The sequence below is a fragment of the Phoca vitulina genome, unplaced genomic scaffold (assembly GCF_004348235.1).
Source record: "Phoca vitulina isolate PV1807 unplaced genomic scaffold, GSC_HSeal_1.0 scaffold94, whole genome shotgun sequence".
Classification (NCBI taxonomy): Eukaryota; Metazoa; Chordata; class Mammalia; order Carnivora; family Phocidae; genus Phoca; species Phoca vitulina.
The window spans coordinates 1,079,023-1,101,805 of record NW_022589797.1 but is presented as its reverse complement, the minus strand read 5'-3'; the positions used below and the strand labels follow the sequence as shown (position 1 = coordinate 1,101,805).

General features: G+C 46.8%; 1 protein-coding gene across 4 annotated transcripts; it reads left to right on the top strand.

Annotated features, from left to right (window-relative positions):
• The first annotated feature begins 1,959 nt into the window (after window positions 1-1,959).
• CLTA (clathrin light chain A) lies at window positions 1,960-22,525 on the top strand. 4 transcript variants are annotated; one of them, XM_032396844.1, is made up of 7 exons: window positions 1,960-2,313; window positions 8,137-8,174; window positions 10,425-10,542; window positions 15,460-15,571; window positions 19,912-19,965; window positions 21,090-21,125; window positions 22,095-22,525. In XM_032396844.1, exons 1-7 carry the CDS (start codon window positions 2,097-2,099, stop codon window positions 22,264-22,266), a joined length of 747 nt encoding a protein of 248 aa, XP_032252735.1. In that variant the 5' UTR covers window positions 1,960-2,096; the 3' UTR covers window positions 22,267-22,525. The 4 variants fall into 4 exon arrangements, with proteins under 4 accessions (XP_032252735.1, XP_032252737.1, XP_032252736.1 ...); XM_032396846.1 differs by lacking the exon at window positions 19,912-19,965; XM_032396845.1 differs by lacking the exon at window positions 21,090-21,125.
• Window positions 22,526-22,783: the final 258 nt, after the last annotated feature.

Below are 22,783 nucleotides of genomic sequence, written 5' to 3'. Positions count from 1 at the left end.
CTGTGGGGGCATGTGCATGGCTCAGTCGGTTAAACCTTTCTGCTCAGGTCATGATCTCAGGGTCTTGAGATTAAGCCCCACATGGCAGGCTCCACGCTCAGTAGCAGGGAGTCTGCTTGAGATTCTCCCTTTCCCTATGCCCCTCCCCCCCCGCTCAGATTCTTTCTAAAATAAATCTTTTAAAAAATATATTGTCTGTGAATCTCTTCCCTCCTAAATGCTGTCACTTCCCAAGTTCTCTGTACATTACTTCATTATTTTCCTTCCACAGCAGCTCTGCTGAAATATCATCCTTGGCTCCTGTCCTGTCCTGAACCACTGCAGGTTCACTGCAGCACCTTTCCTAACTGAACTCCCTGCTTTCCGAACCCTCTCATATGCTTACACTGCCTGAGCTGCCAGAAGATTCTTTCAAAACAGGGTTCTAAGTTATTGCCTGCTTAGTCTTTCCAAAGGCTCCTTACAGCCCCTGAAATTCAGGAATAATCCTCACCTGGGCACTCAAGCCCTCCCTGAGTTGACTCCACACTTGTCTTCAGCTGTATGGATTTACTTTCAGGAGTGAGTGCTGTCTGTCCCTCAGCATTCAACAGTTGTCTTTGGACTCTCTCATGGTCATCCTTTCCCATTATCCTCCGCCCGGGGCAGGAGAGATTGTTTCAAGGAAAAGATGAATGTGAAACTACTTCGTATGTTGTGGATAATTTATGTTAGGGATGAGCATTAAACAAGAAGAGGGAGAAGAAAACGGAGTGAATTGCAGGCCCTAGAATTTTAAGTTTCTTAAATGTTTTTCTTCAAAACTGTCCTATGTTCCATACTGAAAATGACTAAAAATACATGCTTTAAGCAAATAATTACCACTTTTTGTCATTAAAGCTACATGTATATTTTTAAAAACCACTTTCCTGTCCCTTGCTGACTATCTCTTGAGACTTCTTTGATCTCTGGTTGGTTGGTTTTTGCTTTTTTCCTTTTGAGGGGGTGGTGGTGAAGGAGAAAGATCCTCCTGTTGTCCATTGCTTATCTCGGCAAGAGCACGGTTAACTGTGATCACCCATTATCATTTCTATGGTGTAGACAAAATCCCCTGATGTAAAATACTGAACGAATTTTAGAGAAAGCTCCTGTTCTCCTTAGCTGACATAAATATGTACATACAAGAGGTTGTACGATTACCGAGGTGCCCAGAAGACCTGGGTTTCCTCTTGACCACTCCCTGCGTGATTAATCCCTTCCCATACAGGGGCCTGTTCCAATATGAAATTCCTAGGTGATCCCTAAGCAGTGTTCCAGTTCTAGAAACTTCTGTCTAGCCCTGGTAAGATGTACTGGCTGCAAAAGGGCTTTGGAAAAGAGAGATATTCGCCTTTTTATAAACACGGTGGGGTTGAAAAATCAGAGTGGATTTGCGGGCATTTTTAATTACGTTTAAGTCAGGCGGCTCTACAAGAGAAAATAATCCAGGCTGGGTGAATGAATTAACAAATACAAAAATTTTAATAAAGCCAGTACACAGCCGTGAAAGGATTCAGTCTTCCCAAGGAGTCTGGGAAGGAAGCAGTGCAGGATTCGCGTTCCCATTTCACAAACGAGCAAACGGGGGTTCAGGAAACCTAAGCAGCTTGCCTCCTTAGTCGACCGATCGATCGTTGCGCCCCTCCTTCACCTCACCTCCGGCTCTGGCACTTGAGTCTCCGCAGAGGTGGCAGTCCACGGGCAGGGCAGCCCCAAAGGCCAGGCAGGGAAGGCTGCTTTAAGTCAAGCCACTTCCGCCTCCCTCGGGCCTTGCTGGGCTCACCATCCTCACAGCCGCCGCGGCCCGAGTCACGAGTTTTCCTCGGGGGCCCGCCCCTCCTCCTGCTGATTGGGTAGTTCTTGAACCATCGCTGTCCTCTGATTGGTTGTTATCCCTTCGGCTCTCCAACACCGCCTACACCAACCGGATATAGGGGCAGGGTTTCCGCTTCCGTCTTCTCTCTCCAGCTTGTCGTCGGATCGCGGTCGCCGCCACAGCAGCCGCTGCGGGGCGCGGTGTTGGTGGGTCGGTTGGCGTGTCGCTCAACGTCGGTGTCCGTGCCGTTGAACTGCCCGCCATGGCTGAACTAGATCCGTTCGGCGCTCCTGCCGGCGCTCCCGGCGGCCCCGCGCTAGGGAACGGGGTGGCCGGTGCCGGCGAAGAAGACCCGGCCGCGGCCTTCTTGGCGCAGCAAGAGAGCGAGATTGCGGGCATCGAGAACGACGAGGCCTTCGCCATCCTGGACGGCGGTGCCCCTGGGCCCCAGCCGCACGGCGAGCCGCCAGGGGGTCCGGGTGAGAGTGCGGCGGCGTTTGGGGCGGGAGGGCTTGTATAGAAACTCGGCCCAGAGTGGGTCTGAGGGCTCTGTGTCACTCTTGTTTCTTGCTGAACAGGGAGGTTAAGGAAGAGTGCAAGGAGAAAACGAGACCCCGGCCCAGTCATAGCAGTAAGCCTAGGTTCGGGGAGCCTACTCAGTGGTATGAGTATGTTTGAGTGCTCCCGGACGGGGCAGAGCGAGGAAGCAAAGAAAATAGGGTGACAGGCCGAAGAGCTCGAAGAAGCCCGTTCAGTCCAGGAACTTTTCATTGAGCACTTGCTGTGCTTTGAGCCTGGCCTCTCAAACACAGCCGCATTGGCGCAGTTTGGCCAGACTTAAAGGCAAGCCTAAGCCCGGCACAGAACCAGTTATTAGGAAAGGAGGGCAGAAAAAAATGAGAATACTAGTATCATTTTTGAGATGTATACAAACAAAAACGGCAATGCAATGCAGTATTTAAGCACTTCAGGTGTACGGAATGTTGGATTATGGGGAGGAAAAGAGGCGTGAATAGGGAACTCAGGGAGGGTGTTCTAATCCTGGAGGAAGAAACTCCAGCCAAAGAAGGCTAAGAGTTTTATCATTTGTCGAACGGATTATGGCCGGGATTTCTGAAGCTCTGTTTCCTCTAGGAACAGCTTTGGTAGGCAGTGTTGCCTAAGCAGAATTTAAGATTAGCCTGAACTAGTCTTCCAAAAGGTGAATAGAGAATGTAGGGTGGCCTTTTCCCAGCCAAACTCAAGCAAAGACAAACAAAAAATGAGCACTAGGATGCCAGTTTGACCTCTGAATGCCTTACCTGTGTGTGATGCTTTGAATTACAGTGGGAGGAAAAGATGGGGGGAAGAGATCTATTCAGTAGAATGAGGAAGTAGGAAATTAGCTGGAAGAAATGAGACCTGGGTTTTCATTTACTTAAAAAAAAAAAAAAATTCTAATTAAAGGAGAACAGGGCACTGGTGGGGCAGATAGGAGTGTTTGTACTACTCTAACCTCAAACCTTAAGGAGCCAGGCAGATAACATAAATGAGAGAAACCTGCTGGGAATGAGACACTACGGAGTGTTGGAGACTGAGGTTTTTTTTTAATTATTATTTTTAAAGATTTTATTTATTTATTAGAGAGAAAGAGATAGCACAAGAGGGGGGAGCGGGAGCGGGAGAGGGAGAAGCAGACTCCCCGCTGAGCAGGGAGCCCGATGCGGGCTCAATCCCGGGACTCCAGGATCATGACCTGAGCTGAAGGCAGTCGCTTAACCAACTGAGCCACCCAGGCGCCCTGGAGACTGAGGTTTTGGTGCACTAGAGTTGTCCTCTATGAAAGCATTCAGACTCAGAAATCTCAAATTATTGTGCCAGCCAGGCGGAGCCATTTTTTGAGTAGGGGTAGGGAGACTGCTCATTTGCAGCCTCTGAGTTTTTATCCTGTACCATATTACCTCCTAAGCAAATTAGCCCTCCAATAAGAATTTACACGAGAACATATGATACACCTGAAAAATGCGAATTACAGCAAGCAGGTTGGACTGAACCGGGTTGTGGCTGGGAGATGAAGTTGGCTTTAAGTCAATAGGGTTTTGTTGTTGGGTGGTGTTTATTAACATTTGACTGAGAATCATAAAATTTACTTCTTAGATCCTTAGTTTACTTCCCTCATTTAATATAAGAAAACTTATGAGTCCTGCAGAGAAATGACTTGCTTAAGAAAAAAAGGGCAAGTTCTTAGCTATGCCCCCAGTTTCCCTGCCCGTAGACTGTACCATATGCCGTTGCAGTTGTTTCCGCAGGGGTATCACGGGACAAGAGATTGTCATTTCTGAAAGGCAGTGTGGCTGCCTTGGGTAGGACAGAGTTGGGAGAAGCAGGACCCATAATTAGAAAACTCCTGATTCAAGGACAATGTCACTCTTGCTTACAGTTGTATCCCTAGTGCCTAGCAGGGTGTCTGGCACATAGTAGATAGAAAGGTATGAACAAAAATACTAGGTCCAAGAGTCCTGTAGAGAAATGACAAATCTTGATGATGAGCAGTTTGGAGAGGTAAAAGGGAGAGGGTAGAGTTGGATACACAGGTCCCTTGTGCATTAAGCTTTCAGCAAAGGGAAGGAAGGGATCACTGCTGACTTAGTTTCTAGGAAGGACTTTCTTAGTGAACTAAGCATTTAGTGATTTAAAGCCAGACCTCTGACAGTGTAATTGAGGTTGGCAGTAGTGCAGTTGTCAGCACTTCCTTTGGGGATTAGAGAACTAGTTGGACACTTTCCTTTCTTTCCTTGAAAAGAGGCACTCTAGTGGTTGAGATTTCTGTGCTGTCCTAGACTGCTTGAGTGTAAGTTTAACTTTGTGGTCTCAGGCAGCTTTGGTCACCGCCACTGCCCTGCCTTAGATTTTTCACCAGTACAAGGTACAGATATATACCACATAGGGTTCCTGGGATTACATTAGCACCTGTAATGTACTAATGTATTACACACAGTACTTGGTATATTACTGCCGCGGTACCTGGCTGTACTCTTATTCCTTGGGAGTAGGAAGAGAGAGGCATTACAAAGCCTATAGGCCTTGGGGTGTGCTGAGGAAACAGATTTTAGGAGAGAGCCCTGTATCTGATATGTTACTATACAGAGATTCATCGGCAGGAGACTCTAACAGATGGAGGAGTAACCTTGGGGAAAACTCCCCATGAAGGATGGGAGCAGGCAAAAACCGGAGGGCCTGAGCCTTGGAGGACTCCTTCAGTTGTAAGGAGATCTGGAGAAGGGAGGTAAGTTTAAAGGTAGGAGGTAACCAGCTGAGTGAAGTGGCTCAGATACTGAGGAAGAGCAAGTAGTCAGGAAAGAGGCCGCATAAGTCTAGAGCTGTTGTAAAGCCCTCAATTATGAGGGCCGAGGAGGTTGGAGAAAGGGGTGAGTAAGGAGCTACGGAGAGAGTATGGCAGTGAGGCACTGGGTGTTGTTTCTGACAAGTCTTTCCTTGGAGGAGGAAGAGAGGCACGTGAATTAAAGGAAAGCCTTCTGGAGGAGGAGAGTAACTTTCTTGGTAGCAGTGGTGGAGAAAAGTTCAGGGAAATTTCGTGCTTGACAATTAGTACTGTATGCTTGCCGCATGCCGGTTCTCTGTAGCTGCAGATTCACGCCGTACCTGCAGGCTAAGTAGTGGCATCCTGTTTCAGATAAGAAAGCATCATGGAAGTTAAGGAGTGTTCCTAAGGTAGCAAGCTAATACACGTCTCCACTGGAATTCATCAAACCCATGTCTGCTTGACTTCCAGTGGATGGGCACCATGGCAAGTCGAAGGTGGGTTTGGGACAAAATTTCTTCTCTGGAAACTTACTCTGGCCCTTGTTTCTCTCTGGAGTTCCTGAGATGCCCTAGAAAGTTTCCTTCTGGAGCATCAGGTTGCTTAGCTTAGTTGTCTTAAGATGTCTTTCTGTATGTTTTGTAGCAACAGGCAGGTCTTTGACTTGGGCCAGTTGAATGTCAGGACAGTAATAAGAGCTCAAAGCACTTGCCAGTGGGTTTGGATGAGTCTTTGGTCCTAAAGGACAGGCAGCATGTGACTTAGGAGGAGGTATGGGATGAAAATTGCTTCTAGTTTTGTGTATGGTGTAGTGATCAAAGGCTCTCGTATTGGGAATGGCCCTGGGCTGGAATATATTAACTGGATAGTTGGTGTGTTAAATGTAATATATTAACCAGAATTTAGGCCTAGGCCTGGCCATGCTAACCATTGTAAGTTCTAGGAGTCAAAATTATCTCACTCTTTTCTATCTTACATAAAAATAAATTCCAGGTGGATTAAAGAGAGGCATTTTTGTTTTTTTTAGTACCAGAAGAAACCATATAAAATGACAATGGGGGAGGGGCGCCTGGGTGGCTCAGTCGTTAAGCATCTGTCTTCGGCTCAGGTCATGATCCCAGGGTCCTGGGATCGAGTCCCGCATCGGGCTCCCTGCTCCGCGGGAAGCCTGCTTCTCCCTCTCCCACTCCCCCTGCTTGTATTCCCTCTCTCACTGTGTCTCTCTATCAAATAAATAAGTAAAATCTTTAAAAAAAAAAAAAAAATGACAACGGGGGAATATTTGTAATATGAGAGGACAAATAATAATACAAAGTGAATAGAGATCAAAAGATAGCAGAAAAATGGGCAAAACTCAGTTCAGTAAAGAAGAAAATCAAACGTCAGCTACATGATTACCTCACAAGAAAAGAGATTGGCAGGACAAAGCCACCTAAGTTTTTTCCCTGCTGTCAACTTAGCAAAAATTTAAAAACCTAAAACTCCATCTTTAGTATCACTAAGAGTCTGAGAAATGGGGCGGTCATGTGCTGCTGGTAGTAATATAAATGAGACACTAAAAGGGGGCAAATGGTCAGTATTTAGAAGTTTTTAAAATGTATATCCTGTGACCCAAGAATCTCTATCTTGAAGGTCGGCTGCTGGAGGGTCTTCAGGGCGACCAGCATGGTGTCACCGCGCCGGGCAGCTCCAGGTGCTGCCCGCCGGGTATGGTCTGTGCTAGCGGTTCTAGATGAAGGGATTTCTTACTGAGGAGCAACTGAATATGCCCCCCCAAATACTTGTATTAGTTTTTGAGCACTAGGTGCATCTCTTCTGTCATCTTCCCTATCCCACCCCATGCAATAAGTTTGAAAAAAAAGAAATTGGACAAATCAGTAGTTTGAAAAAAAAAATTTGGACAAAATAATGGAAGTCCTACATAGTAGGTGGTAAATATGGGTCAGCCAACAAATCCAGAGTTCAGAATGTGTAGGCAGAAGCTAAAAATGGTGCCTTTGTCAAGGCTTTCGAAAGGATGGCAGGCAGCCCTGTGCAGACTGCCTCTTCGTGATGGCTTGTGGGGCAGGGCAGGGCTTAGGATGCATACTTACTGGGCAGCTGAATTACTGAGACACTGAATGGGTTAAAAAAAAGGGGGGGGCGCCTGGGGTCCTTGCAGATAGACCAGAGCGTGCTGGATATAAAGGCTGCCCTCCTCTCAAGCAGGCCCAAGATTGCCAGATCTTCTGTCTGCTTACCCTTGCCCCAAAACCTAGACATCCTGAATTCGTGAAATTTTCTGACTTAATAGTGTTTTAAATATGTTCAGCCTGTGGACCACCATTTTATGCTATATGGATTGATGGTCTCTAGGTCTTACTTAAGATCGTTTCCACATTTTTCAAATGGACTTTCTCATTTAGCTCATGAGTGAATTGTGCAGTAAGACTGGATCGTACACCACACTTTGAGTTTTTTGTAACTTGTATCCTTGAAAATACTGACTTAATTTGGTATGCCCAGATCTTACTATCCCAGACTAGTTCCAGGGGTCTAGAGGAATTAGCTGAGGAAGTCTCAACTGTAGACCCTTAGGTCTACAGGCACAGGATGGAGAGTCCTGACCCCCAAGAAAGCACCTTGGTTTGAACATGAAGCTGCATGTCCTTGGCTCACTGAATGATTCCAGGCCCCACTTTGCCTTCTCCAGAACTTTCATGGAGAAACACTGTTGCTCTATGAGACTCTTCTGCCAGGCATCCATGTGTTCTCTCTCTAGGGCAAAAGATCAAAAAGCTTTTGAACTGGGGGTTTGGTACAGATTTTTCCATTTTGGTGAAGTAATTTGTGTATAAGCACATCTTGGTTTCATTAAACAGGAAGTCAGTCGTTGCTCTGTCTGGTGCATAGCACAGGGATAGCATTAGTATAGTTTACAGTACCTGTATTAGACTCGGTAATGCTTTGGCCCAGCATTTGACTAGTCCTGACTGACCGACTGAAATTTTATGTCTTGCAGATGCCGTGGATGGAGTGATGAATGGCGAGTACTACCAGGTACAGAATACTCTGATTATGTTAAAAGATAGTGGTTGAGTCTTCCTTTCCTGTGATTTGAATTGATTGACCTAGAAAGGACCCCACTCCTTTGACTTTCCTAGATGTATTAGTACTGGGTATGTTACCTGCTAAAATGGAAGGATTTGAAGAGAAGTAACATTGATCATTCCTTTAAAACGTTACTGACCTGGCCCTAGTATTACTGATTTTACTCTCAAGAAATGAGCTTTCATGGTGATGATGATAGCAGTGGCTAATTTAAACACTATGTGCCATGCACTGTCAGGCACTGTTTATGTTTACTCTTTAATTCTCTCAACAACCTGGGGGACCTGTACTATTATTCCTGTTTTACAAATGAAGAAACTGAGGCACAAAGTAGTCTAAAAGTAACAAAGGTGGTATGCAGTGGGGCCAGCATTTGAACCTTTGAGATTGTCTTGGGGCGGGGGGGGGGGTTGGAATTTGTGGTGACTGCCATTATTTTCCCTCTGTATCACTAGGTGTTGAGTTGCCAGCCCAACTCAGATTAGCTTAAACACAAAAAGTCTTACCAGTTTATATTATTGAAGTGTCCTTCAACCAGGACTCTGACTCAGTTCCCCTAGGACTTTGGCTCTGCTTGCTAAGTGTGCATTTTTGTGCTCAAGCTTTTTTCTTGGTGGTCAAATGACTACAGCACTTCCGGGCTTCTCGTGTGCCTGTCATGTTATCTAGAACAAGATGGGGGTTTTTCCTCTTCTCCCAACCACCCAAGAAAAATCTTGCATTTCCTTCTGGACCAACTGGAAGTAGTCACTACAGCCTGGGGAAATAGCATGATGCTTTGCTTATGCCTGGGTTTCTGCCCGTCCCTCAACCAGTTCACTGGCAGGAAGGATGTTAGTCTAATTGGTTTAAACCAAGGACGGACTAACTTTTTCGTAAAGTACCAGATAGTAAACATTTTAAGCTTTGTCGTAACTGTGTCAAACTACTCTTTTTTTTTTTTTTTTTATTCATTCGAGACACAGCATGAGCAGGGGGAGAAGCAGAGGGAGGGGGAGAAGCAGACTCCCTGCGGAGCAGGGAGCCCGACGCAGGGCTTGATCCCAGGACCCTGGGATCATGACCTGAGCCGAAGGCAGATGCTTCACTATCTGAGCCACCCAGGCGCCCTGTTTTTTTTGTGTGTGTGTATGTGTCAAACTACTCTTGCTGTGATGTGCAAGCATCCACAGACAGTACGTGAATGAGTGCACCTGGCTGTGTTCCAGTAGAATTTAATTACAAAAACAAGCAGCTGGCCTGGACTCTAGTTTCCAGTGCCTGGTTTAGAGTTTAGCCCTTAGAGTGAGACGGAATGGGGTTCAGAACCTGGCTCTACCTCTTAGTAGCTGTGAATTGGACATGTCATTTCTCTGTGCCTCAGGTTAGTCCTATCAAATGTGAAATGAGAATCAAAACTTTGCAGGTTGCTTGGGAGATAAAGCTTTTATGTGCCTGACACATGGAAAGTGTCAATAAGTTAGTTACTAATACTTTCAGTAATTATTCCATCTTTTTATAGTCTGATTAGGTGAACCTGGAATTTATTCCCTAGTTCAGCAGGTGAAAAATTTTCTAAAGATTAAATTCTAGTTGAGTTTTATCAGTTTATTAGCTGTCAGACCTTACCCACTATGAAGAATCTGCCCCGCACTCCGCCCCCCCCCACTTGTGACTCCTATTTGCTTGCCTTTTTATTCTTTTCCTTGGTGTGACTAGTGACTGCATGTTTTCTTTTGGACTCCTTTTTATCCAGAATTCACCTATTTTGGTTAGGTGGTATCAAGTGCTCTTTTTCCTGCATTATGTAATAGCATTTAGAAGTTTTAGGTTCTGGGCCTTGCTGTGCAGTGTATTTACCTTTGTTACTTTGAAGATCCCACATAAGCTGTGTGTCAAGTGAGGAAACTAAAACCATTAACACTGTTTCCTAGTCAGTCCATGACCCACCTCCCCTGCTTTCCTCTCTCCCACTTCTGTCCCAGTTATTAACAGGCAGGCTAACAACTACTCTGCCTCCCTTGTGGATTGTAAGGATTAGGTGCAGTAATGTTGAGAGCTCCCTATGAGCATGTAAGGTTGTGTTGTTGCTTTTAAGGTAATCCTTTAACATGTTAAAGCGGCCGTCAGTACATAACCAGGGGTGTTCTACCGTGTATGAAGCGCATTTCAGGAAGGCGTGTTTGGTACTGATAGAACACAATTGTTTTTTGTGTTAAGGAGAGTAATGGTCCAACAGACAGTTACGCAGCTATTTCACAAGTGGATCGATTGCAATCAGAGCCTGAAAGTATCCGTAAATGGAGAGAAGAGCAAACGGAACGCTTGGAAGCCCTTGGTAAGGAATCTTTTTGTCTTTGGGTGTCTTGTTTTCAATGGAATAGTTGACCTTGACTCTTAGCTCTTTTTAACTGGAATTAGCCGTAATGTCCTTGTCTAGTATGTGGGAAGATCTCTTCCTCAGCCTGAGGGGTCACAAGGCCACCCACAGGGAGATGCTTAATTACAGGCCATTTTGTGAGGAATAGGGCAGCTCAGAGAGCCACCACCAAGTGCATCCTCTCGGGAAGAGCAGAGCAGAGTCCTGAGCTTGCAGCGAAGAAAGAGTAGGTTCAAGGCCCAGGCTTAACTCTTCCCAGCTGTGGGCACTTGGTGGTTCAAACCTTGTAGAGTTTGTCTGTGGGGTAAGATCAGTGTTACCAACTCCAGGGTTCGTCTGAGATGGTGTTTATGAGAGTGTTGTGTAAACTTGAAGGTCTCCGGGTAAGAGACTTCAAAGTCCATTTATCGTTTCTAGGCTGAATTTAAGGTAACGCTTTAAGAAGAAAATGTGAAGTATGTTAGGAAACATGTACAATTTGATTTTCCTACTCTAATATCCCTGTAAGCTAAGTTTGTATGTTTTTGTAAGTGAGGAAAGTGAGACTCCTCGAACAAGTTTTTGAATCACACAGCTAAGAAGCAGTAGCGTCAGAACTCAGCTTACGTCCGCCCTGCTTCATAGCCCGTACCCCTCCATCCATCAGCCACCGTGCATGTTGTGTACGCCGTCCCGCCGAGATCAGTGCCAGCCGGCCTGGCCTGGCCTTTGGTGAAGAACTGTGTACGTGGGCTGTTGCTTTTGGTCAAGATCAGGAGACTTGGTATCTATATGTAGGTGGCTTGCAGAGGTATGGCACCGTGTGGAGATAAAGCCATGGGGTATTCTTTCCTCAGCTTTTTATTAAAATTTCAAACACGGGTGCCTGGCTGGCTCAGTTGGTAGAGCGTGCAACTCTTGATCTCGGGGTTGTGAGTTCAAGCCCCACATTGGGTGTAGAGATTACTTAATAAAACTTGAAATAAAATTTCAAACCAAATAGTTAAGAGTAAAATGAACTTGTGTGCACCCCCTTAGATTCAGTGATTAACATTTTGCCATATTGGGTTATCTTTATGTAAATGAAGCATGTATGTATGTATATGTTTTATACACACACATTTCTCATCCACTTTCAGATCCTCTCTTTCATGCTTAAATATTTTATTGTATATCTGGAAATAATGATGTTCTTCTGTGTACCAACGACGTCAGCATTATTAGTCCTTCATGGGAACCACTGAATTAGTAAAAACTGACTCCTTGTTTTTCAAATAGCGTTAACTGACACCTAGAAGTAGGACCCAGTTAGTGCCAAATCGGTTCTCTTTCCAGCCCAGTTTATGTGGCTCTCAGAACAAAGGGCACACTTCCGTTTGACCCTTTATGGCACTCTCCGCTAGCATTTCTTGGGTGGAAGTATCACAGATCTGTGCTAGTCCGTATGGTAGCCACTAGCCACATGGGGCTCTTAAGCACTTGAAATGTGACTAGTATGACTGGGAAACTGAATTTTTAATTTTAGTAAGTAGCCACATATGGCTAGGAGCTTCTGTACTGGATAGCGCAGCTTTACAAAGATGGAAACTGTCTTCATGAGATGCTGGTAGCTTTAGTCGTGGCTTGTTCCTTGTGTGTCTCTTCTGAGCGGGCGGAGGCAGGACTTCGCTGGTACTAGTATTTGTCAGGTTACAGAACCCAACTTTCATCTTTTCTCTTTCCCCAAAGTTTAGCAAAGTTATCTTCTCCATGGAGACAATACACTTTGGTCATGTTGGTGTCTGGGAAAATTGCCTCCCCCCCCCCCCCCCTTCAGTGATCAGATTGGGCACTTTGGGAATATTCCATGAAGTGTTTTCTTAACACTTTTTTTTTTTTTTTTTAAGATTTTATTTATTTATTTGAGACAGAATGAGAGAGAGAGAGAGAGCACATGAGAGGGGGGAGGGTCAGAGGGAGAAGCAGACTCCCTGCTGAGCAGGGAGCCCAATGCGGGACTCGATCCAGGGACTCCAGGATCATGACCTGAGCCGAAGGCAGTTGCTTAACCAACTGAGCCACCCAGGCGCCCTCCATGAAGTGTTTTCTTAAGATGCTTTTCTGAAGTCAAATATTTGGCTTTGCGATTGAATTAAATTGGTCTGTGAACTAGGTGTTTCTTCAGTTTCCTCTTTTTTTCTTTGCAAAAACTGTGAGAAAGCACAAGATGCTAAATATAGAGAACCAGTGTGCGTGGTTTTCAGTTTAGCTGGTGACTGCGTTCTCAGAGTTTTCTTTTCCAGGGACAGTAAGAAGGACTGCCCAAGAAGATGGCTATCAGTGTGCCCTGCTCTCCAAGGGGACTCTTCAGCCTTCCCTCCCTCTTCTCATGCCCAGATGCAGATTATATTGTCGCTTGGATCTTTGTCCTACTGAGCTAAGCATTTAAGAACTCTAAATTCCTTTTTTTTTTTTTTTTTAAAGATTTTATTTGAGAGAGACCGAGATAGCACAAGCAGGGGGCAGGGGGGAACAGCAGAGGGAGAGGGAGAAGCAGGCTCCCTGCTGAGTAGGGAGCCCGATGCAGGGCTCAATCCCAGGACCCTGGGATCATGACCTGAGCCGAAGGCAGACGCTTAACCAACTGAGCCACCCAGATGTCCCAGAATTCTAAATTCTTATTGCCAGTGTCACTTTTTTCAAAAATCTGTAAAAGCAAGAAGACAATTTAAAGGGATGGTTTTATGCAGTAACTACAATCTGTGCAGGTGGTTACAATTTTTATTCAGATTAATTTTTCAGAGAGAAATTTATATATTTTATTCCTGGTATATTAAAACTTTAAAAAAATCTTTACAAAGAAAGGAAATACTCTCCAGTCAAAAAGTAGTGTTTCAGAAGTGATTTCACCACTCTTGAAAAGGAGATTTTAACCTTAGTATTTTTCGGTTTCTTGTCCACATGCGCTGCCAGCCCACAGCATGTCCCGCTGCATCCTAGCGCCCTCCATTCCGCTTCTGCTTCATGCCACGGACACATACCGGAAGTCTGCTGTATAGAGTTGACTCATCAGTGGAAATCTGAGTAAAAGAATCCTGAGTGGGGCGCCTGGGTGGCTCAGGTCATGATCTCAGGGTTGTGAGATTGAGCCCCATGTCGGGCTCCACACTGGGCGTGAAGCCTCAAGACTCTCCCTCTCTCCCTTTGTGGGTCCCCCCCCATCTCTCAAAAAAAAAATTGATAGGTCACCTTCTGATAAGTTAAATAACAGGGTAACAGGTTCTTTATAATCTGAAACTTTGGGGGAGTTTCTAGCTGCTAACAAGCTATTTCCAGTAGTTACAGACAGAGCCTTCTGCAGGTTGTTACTGTAAGACGTTCTTGGAAAGGACCTAAAAATGCCCTGAAGTGCTTCATTTCTTCCCTTCACTCGCTGCCACCACCACTGCTTTCTCCTCTTCCGGGATGCGAGCTAGTTACAGGTCGGGCTCTGGCTCTGCGCTGTCCGGACTCTTGTCTGGATCACTGGTGACCACCTTCTAGTCACATCTTGTGATTGTTTCTAGGTTTTCCTTTCCATCCCTCCCTTTGGAGGCAGCTTAATGAAGAAAGAACATGTAAGCTTCAGAGTCAGACCTGGGTTTGAATCTTAGCTCTGCTACTTACTTTAGGAAAGGTTACTCAAACTTTCTGAGCTATCGTTTTTCTCAGTGCTGAACATGGGTCTAGAGTTTACCTTCTCGGGATTGTTGTAAAGATTAAAGGAGAGGTCTATTACAAAACACCTGCCAGAGAGGATGCTTAAGAATGTGTTTCAGGTGAAATCTCAGGGTAACTTCAGATGTCACCTGCAGCGGTAGCTATGACCTGCATTTCTATCTCTTGCTATCTACTGACTTGGTCTTCTTAGCTAGTTGTCATATTTGAAAATCCAGTCTGGCAAACTTGCTAAGTTTGTTTTCTCTCTCATTCTAGAACCTTCTGGATAACTGCTAATGATTCTGCCACCCCACCTCAACCCCCTGCAGTCCTCTCCGTTAGAGCTTCTTTAGTTCTGTCCTAGCTCTGCCACAAACTCACTCTGCAGTTTAAGCAGGAATAGATGTTTTGTGGTCCCCCTCAACTTTTAACATCTATGTTCTGTTCCCTGGTTCCTGAATCCTCTCTACCTCTGGTAATTTTAACAATAGCTTTCTGCTTCATTGAAGTGCTTCTACCATGCTCAGTTAAGAGAGTGCCACCTTGTGTTTTACAAAACCATCGATTGGCAGAGTTGGGGTCTTACATTTTCTAAGAAGATTTTTTCAAAGATTATCTAATATCAACGGTCCACCCTGAACTAATACTGGCAGCATAATTATTAAAGAATTCTCCTGGGCGTCTGGGTAGCTCAGTCGGTGGAGCACCTGATTCTTGATTTTAGCCGGTGATCTCAGGGTCCTGGGATTGAGCCCCGAGTTGAGTTCCACACTCAAGGCAGAGTCTGCTTAAGACTTTCTCTCTCTCCCTCTGCCCCCCCAACCCCCCACTCTTGTGCGTGTGCGCTCTCTCAAATCTTAAAAAAAAAAAAGAAAAAAAATCCTCTAACTGCTTTTTCCCTAGTTGGTGCCCCCGAAGGCTTTTATCTATGTATCATCCTCTCCCCTACCCTGAAAAGAAACCCCAAAACTGGTGAATCCACTAAGATGTCAGTGGACTGAGAGAGAATGTGAAACAACTTGGATAGAATCACTGGAATCAGAGACTGGATGTACAAATAGGGAAATAGAACTTTTTCTTCCCTCCTGATTATTATCCCTCCAACACACACACATATACACACACACACCGTAAGTTTAATAAGACCAAAAGACATTGATGGAGCAAACTTCAGTTTGTGTTTTGCTTCATTTGTGTTTCTTTTCCTTCCCTTCAAAGATGCCAATTCTCGGAAGCAAGAAGCAGAGTGGAAAGAAAAAGCAATAAAGGAGCTAGAAGAGTGGTATGCGAGGCAGGACGAGCAGCTACAGAAAACAAAAGCAAACAACAGGTCAGTCCCCGGGGCTGCTGGCACCGCTTGTTCTCCAAGGTTGAATCCCATTCATTTCTGACGGCCAGTATCGTTCTCACATGTGCTGCCCGCTGTAGTAGGAAGTGTCTCTGCAGGTTTTGGAAAAAGTACTTGAAACATAAAGGTTGCAAGTCTCTCGGGTCTTGGGAGCCTAATTCAGCCTGTCCTTTAGCCACCCCAGTTGTAGTGACTTTAGCTCTTCAGCGAAGAGTTTGGTTAATCTGTATTGCTTGTAATAGTATGAAACGGCAAAAGGGAAGGTTATTTCATGGATCAAATCCACATGTGGAAATGTAACCCTGAAATGAAGGGCCACTTTCATGAACATACCAGGATCTCAGTACTTTCGAGATGATTATAGACTTGGTCATGCTGCATCCCCTAAATACAACCCTGCCTTCTGAAAGCTGCTTTACAAAGGGGTCTGGTAGCAGGAACCGGGTGTGTAATTAGGTAGCCAAGGATGTTCCAACATGGTGACTTCAGAATTAAGGATTCTCTGGGTACTTCTGTGTCTAGGAAAAACTTGAGTTGACTTTTTTAAAATGCTCTTCAGAATGGACTCACTCACGGAAGGTGAAGTAGTTTTGGGGAGAAACCAAGTTCATTCTCCTACCCCCACTGACTGGCACCTGCGGTCTGGACTACTCCACGCTTAAAGTCCACTTGGAAGTAGCTCAGAGAAAGGTAGAGGCAGTGCTGCTGGCCCTGATGGAGACCAGTGGCTCGCCTGCCCTGCTGGATTCAGAACCCAACTCTCACTCCGTGGTCACTCCACTACCTCCCTGGAAAGAAAGGCTAGACTGAGCCGGGGGTGTTTGTAATTTTCAGGGCAAAGAGCCATAGGTTCCTGCCCTCAGAGGCAGAAGTTGGTTTAAGTGCTCTTGCCTCTGGTAGCTCTTAGATGGAAATGTGTCCGAGAAGAGGGAGTGGACTGCTTTGCCAGCCAGAGTGTGTTGTTTATTGGAGGGCAACGATAGCTGAAGAGATGGACTGTTCTGGGCGGTAGGCTTCAGCTACCGGTCTCTGGCTGGCCAGCCTGGGTTCTGTCAGCTGCCCCTCAGATGGCAGGCTGGAGCCTGTGTCCGCTGGGGGCGTATTCTCCAATTCCAGGGGAAGCTCTGTAAGAAGTATGGTGGGGACTGCTCTCCGCTCTTGGTGTCGAGTTGCTTGGGGGAGCATTTGCTACCAGGGCTTCTCCTGAGCTTGTGATCAGTTTCAAGTGCTGACAGATCCAGGCTGCTTTATTCTCTGCTCCTTCAAGATGACTGACCCCAGGTACAAGTTCAGATCTCTAAAGGGAGATGAGTGGGTGCTTTGTGCAAGCCCTGTGTGAGGCCCCCTTGATCCTAGCAAGTTGCCCATGAGTCATTCTGCCCTGAAGTACTTGGTAAAACCAGGCTGACCCTCCCTATTCAGGATCCCTGATGGGTAAACAGGTTGACATATAGATTCTCAGACTTAAAAAATGACTGTCAGGAATAGGCTTCTAATGCAGTTTTGCTAAACTGTATCCCTTCTGTAAAGAAAGGAGCTGTCTCTATACAGCATCCGTTGTCCTTGGAGCGAATAAGCACACCTGTTTTAAGGAGCTCAGTCTCCAAGGTTTAGTCCCTCCAGGCCTGGATTTAGGGCTTTGGTACCTTTCTTAGAACTGTAGAATGTGGAGTTGGATGGTCTCATAGATGAACCTCCCAAGTTCCAGACAGGGGAAGAGACTTACACTTGCCACTCACAGAGAATGCACAGCTTTTCCCAAACCAGGTCCCTTGCCTTGCAGAAACCTTGAGGCATAGGGCAGACTCCGTGTCAAACTAGTGGCACACTGGCCTTTGTCACCAGGGTTCCAGGAGAGAAGGGATGGTTTTGACGCTTTATCCCACTTACTCTTCATGGGCTGGGGCAGGAGCCATTTAGAGCAACCGTGGGGGACTCCTTCCAATGGTACAGCCCCTCCCCTGGAGATTTTGACATTACTGACCACTCCCCCTCCATGTTTGACTCTCTAAATGGCGTCCCATGGGACTAAAGGAGTAAGTCCTTTTATATATGTAAAAGAGCTGTCTATAGGTAAATAGTGAATCTCAGGAGAAAATAGAGTCTCCTTTCAAGTATCGGTCTTCCTCTGGATGACTTGTGCAGCAGCTGGATGTTTAAGTGGCCCACAAAGCTAAGGCAGAGCAAGCAGTTTGAGAGAAGAGATGTGGTGGGGAGCAAAGGCTGTTACTATGAGCGTATCATCAGGCCTCCTGCCTTCTAGATGCCCTCACCTAAAACCTCAGGAGCACCTCTGTGCCGGGCATGGTGCTGGGCAATGGGCGAATGACAGCAGATCTTGCCTTCAGGGCATCTGTAGTCTGGTGTTCCTCTGCAGTTGGCATCTCCTTCCTTTTACCCCAACTCGGGGCCCAAATATTGCTGCACAAGAGCCGTGAATGATTAGTGATAGCCTGTTAGGGGGCGGGGGACACTCCATGGGAGCGAGTCAGAACAGTGTGGACCTGAGACCAGCCCCAGACCATGTGCCTTGCAAACCGTGACAGAAACATTACCCCTTTTACAGGGAGCTCTGGTGCTAACTTTTTATCTTTCAAGATTTATAAAAGTTTGGGGAACCCCTGATTCTCTGTGATGGCAAATATTTTTTCCACGCCACTGGGCGCTATTTATGTGGGTCACTGCTTGAGCACCCTGTGGTCAGGCCCACGTTCCTCCTCCTCCCCCCGTTTCCCTCAGGCTTCCCTGAGGATTGCTGCTTTCAGGCCCCTCTGATGAGTGAAGAACAAACAGCTAGAGGGGCCGCCTATGGTGATCATGGTTTCCCATTTGCTCCATTTGTCTATACCCGGATGGGGCTATGCTGTCACTGACAGTTCCATAGTCTTGGGGCTAGCTGCAAAGGAGTGGAAGCCTGCCATTCAAGCTTTTGTAGTCTAGTGATGCCTTGGACCGTAGTCATTCAACCTTTATTTTCTTTGAAATCGATTACGTTTAGCCCTTTGTGTAAACTAAAAGGATTATGGGTTTACAAGCTGGCCTGCCTTTCCTTTCCCACCCACTCATTCTCTCCACAAACAACTATTTTCCTGCTGACTTAGAGTTACAATCAGGCTGTTCTTTTTGCTTTCTTTAAATTTCCACAAATCACCACCTATGTATAAACCAAAATGGGAAAGAAGGAAGGCTGTGTGTGAGTTTAAATAAAAATAAACTGAAATAAAATTACTAGAATTTCCCTTCAAATAAGGGAGCCTAGGTTAATAAGCAGGCATGATCATCCTTAAAAATGTCCCTTCTACTTCTCTGCCCCAAACCAACCTGGCAAAGGACAGGGTAAAACTCCTGGAGGGAGGTTCCCTGCCCACCCACAGTGGTTGTGGTGGGCTGGCCGGGCCAATAAGGTCTAAGCCAGCCTGTCCCCTGGGTTGGAAACTCTTCCACCCAGCATGCCCCCCCTTTTCCTTTTTGTCCCAGAGGCCTGCCATTTTGACCCATGTATGGTATGAGTTAGGGTTAAGTGAAGGTCTGGTTCCTGGGCTGCACCTTGTGACAGCAGTCCCATCTGGCATGGACTGAGCAGACCAGCATCTTCAGGGACAGACAGGAAGCCAGAGCCAGGACTCTTGGCTGCAGTTCTTTGCACCAGACCACTTGCGTCCAGCAACTTTTTCCTCTGAGGTGGGGATTTTGAAATGACCACATCTGTTCCCAGATGACTGAAAAGTGATCCCATTCAGTCAAGGCGGGGAAGCAGGAGTCGGATAATCCAAGACAGAAGTGGCTTTGGCGCGTAGCGTGATGCCTTGTGAGCCTGCCGGAGGCTGCAGGAAGGTGGCCCGGCTTCCTGAGCACCCGCCAGCTGGTGCCGGTGAAAAGAGGCAGGCAGGCTTGCTTGGGAGTTCTGCTGCCACCTGGGGTTGAGCAAGGGGCTTCCTGTCCAGGCCTCCTGTTACCTGTAAAGTGTCGATGAGAACACGGTGCCCTAGGTGGCTGGGGTTGAGGATTGGATCAAGTGGACGCAGTAGCTCTAAAAGGGCTTCCCTGGAAGTGGGTGCCGAGACCTGCTCGCTGTGGCAGGGATGACGCCGGGAAGGGCTTGGCAGGGCTCACCCGGGAGAATCCCCAGGGGTAGGCCCATGGGGAACCTTGCCTGCTGGAGTCTCCAGCGCTTGAAGCCTCCCTGGGTGAGCACCCAGCCTTGGGAGCAGCGCCCCAGAGCACAGTCGTGCCTCTATGATGGATTTGAGATGTTTCTGCTTCTCAATGTTCTCTCTTTTTTCCTGCCTGCTTGCCTGCCTTTTGGACCTCTTGCTGTCTAGGGTGGCAGATGAAGCTTTCTACAAACAACCCTTCGCTGACGTGATTGGTTATGTGTATGTTGCAAAACTAATTCTTTTTCCTGTTTTGATTCTTTTTGTTTAGAGTTAATGCTCCTGTTATGTCACAAGTTGTTCTGCTTTCTAAATTATTTCAAACTGGCACTCTGGGGACTGCCTAAGAGTTAGAAGTTTGGGAATATGATCCATCGATTGTCGTGTAGAAGCGTGACTCCCTTTAACTCTGAGAGCCTTTTTTCCACATTTGGGGTTTTGGAGGGAAGGAAGTGGATTCCCTTTTAAAGTGTGGGTCATTTGTGACCTGGTTGGGGAAGGCTTTGGGACTGGGGTGGGCTCGTAAGCTGTTGCTGCCACCACTGCTGCCCCCCTGCTTGGGAGCCAGGGTGGGGCAGCACTTTCTACATTGGGTTCTTTTGAAGAACATGTGGGGTTGGTTGCTTCTCCCTTGGGAGCAGAGGAGGTTGTCTCATTGGGGGGGGGGAATCCTGTAACTTTCTCTTTTGATGTGGGAAATTTAGTGGCCAGCTTCTGATGCCTATCCCCCCACTTTGGCACAAAGAAGCCCCAGCTTTTTAAGGTCGGGATAGCCAAAGCTGTCTGATAGGCCACAATGGCTTTTCCCCCCAAAGAAAACTGCATCTTCTCTGGAAAAACATTGGACTCTTGTATTCAAAGCAGTATTGCCGAAGACAACTTGGAAACAATGCTTGCTGTTTCCTCAAAAATTAGGACTCCATTTTGATGGAAGGGAGATGAGGGTAGAAGGAAGGACCACAGGCGGGAAGGGTGGACGACAGGTTCATGTCTGTAGAGCGTCTTATCTTAGGGCCTGTGACCTCGACATGTTCATCCCTTTAGAATACAGAGCGGGGTTTCCTGGGTCCCCAGATGCATTTGCAATGAGATTTGTGAAATGCTGGACTTACAGGTGCTGTTGGATTGATTTTTGCACATTCTCTCTGGAGTAGAACTGGAGACTGGAAAGGTCGAGTCTGGGTTTGCTGGGCAGCAGGGTGGCCCAGCAAAGCCAGCTGCACGTTCCCAAGTGTAGATGGAGTGGCAAGGGCATGTCTAGCTTACTGACCATCTGCATTGAGCTCATTCTCATTTTCTATATCTGACCTAAAGTTTCTCTCGTTTTTCTTCTCTTCACCTTTAAGCACAAACATAAACCATCCTTGCTACAGCCTAGAACAGTTAAGTAAACCTTTCTCACTGCCCCTAACTGTGTGTGCCATGAAGTCGCAGTGTTGTAGTGGCTCGGGCTGCAGCAGTGTTTGCCACGGCCATCCTTGTGAGCGTGCCACCCCTCCGTCCCCACAGACCGGTCATCTCCATCGCTTTCGCTTCGCCCGTGATGCTTGTTGGAGTAGATGAATATAGTGTGTCTTCCCGCCTCTTTCCGCTGTCCTTTCAGGCTGTAGCTCCCACCAGTTCCCAGCTGGGGGTGGGCTGACCTTGATGGGAAAGAATGTTGGAGCAGCCTCCTACCCAAAAGCAGCTAACACTGATTGGCTCTTTAGCCATTGGGCACCCAGCCCTTCCAGAGCGTGCCCTGAGTGGCCCAAGGCACCTGGCTGGAGAGAAAATGGCCAACTTGCAGCTCAACTGGAGAATGTCCTAACAAACCCCCTTCCAGAATGGCTTTAGTCTCTAGTGCCTGCTCGCATGGGAGCTGTGTCTTGAATTCCTTTTGATTTGCCCTGTTTCTCTACGGTCTTAGGAATAAATCCAGAGGCTATCGTGCAATGACCGGTGGGCTTTTGAGAAGTCTCTCAATTCACTTGAACCTCAGTAGAGCCCACCATCAACTCCTGTGCACATTCCTGACCGGCCTGCTGCTTTGCTCCTGTTGCTGAAGGCAGTGCATAGCTGGCTAAGGACTTGCTTTTCTAATGCTCTGTACTGACAGAGAGAGAGTGAGCCCTGAACCAAACACCTGTATTCCAACATTTTACACAGCGGTCCGGGCACCCTGTGCCTAGGAGAACTGGCCACGGGTCTGCTCCCGAGTCGGACCTGAGCCAGGGGCTGTTCCTCTTTGGAAAACCAGAACGCCAGGAAGTCAGGCATGAAGAGGCAGTCACTTCTGTCACAAGGCAGCCACCAGGTAGCTCACGGGGGGGATTCTGCATTAAACCAACATATTGTGTTGTTGCTTCCAGGGCAGCAGAAGAAGCCTTTGTAAACGACATAGACGAGTCGTCCCCAGGCACTGAGTGGGAACGGGTGGCCCGGCTGTGTGACTTTAACCCCAAGTCCAGCAAACAGGCCAAAGACGTCTCCCGCATGCGCTCTGTCCTCATCTCCCTCAAGCAGGCCCCCTTGGTGCACTGAAGAGCCACGCTGTGGAAACACTACACCTGCAAGATCTTAATCCTACTCAGTGAAGCTCTTCACAGTAATTGGATTAATTATGTTGAGTTCTTTTGGACCAAACCTTTTTTGTCTTTAGAGTTGATCATTGTTTGTGATTGCATGTTTCCTTCAGCTCTGTTCTCCCTGGCAGCCAGAGAGGAGGGGGGGAAGCCTCCCAAAGGTAGCCTCAACCTCTACTTTTGTGCATTATTCTGAGAATAAATTTGTTTCAAACAAACATGAAGCTTCATTACTGAATTCAAGACCTGCTGCAGCTTGGAGAGAGATTTTAAGGGATGAAGAATTTCCTGTTACCATTTCTAGGACCGCAGAGGCACAGCCACTGAGTGTCCACCCCTGCCTCGAACTCCGAGAGCTCCAAGTTACAACAATTGATTGATAGTAGGGTTCTGTGGAAGTTTCCATTTGAAAAAGGAAGTTCTGTGGCTAAAAATTAACTTCTCGTTGCCCAGCTGAGATAGAGCTGGGAATCCCC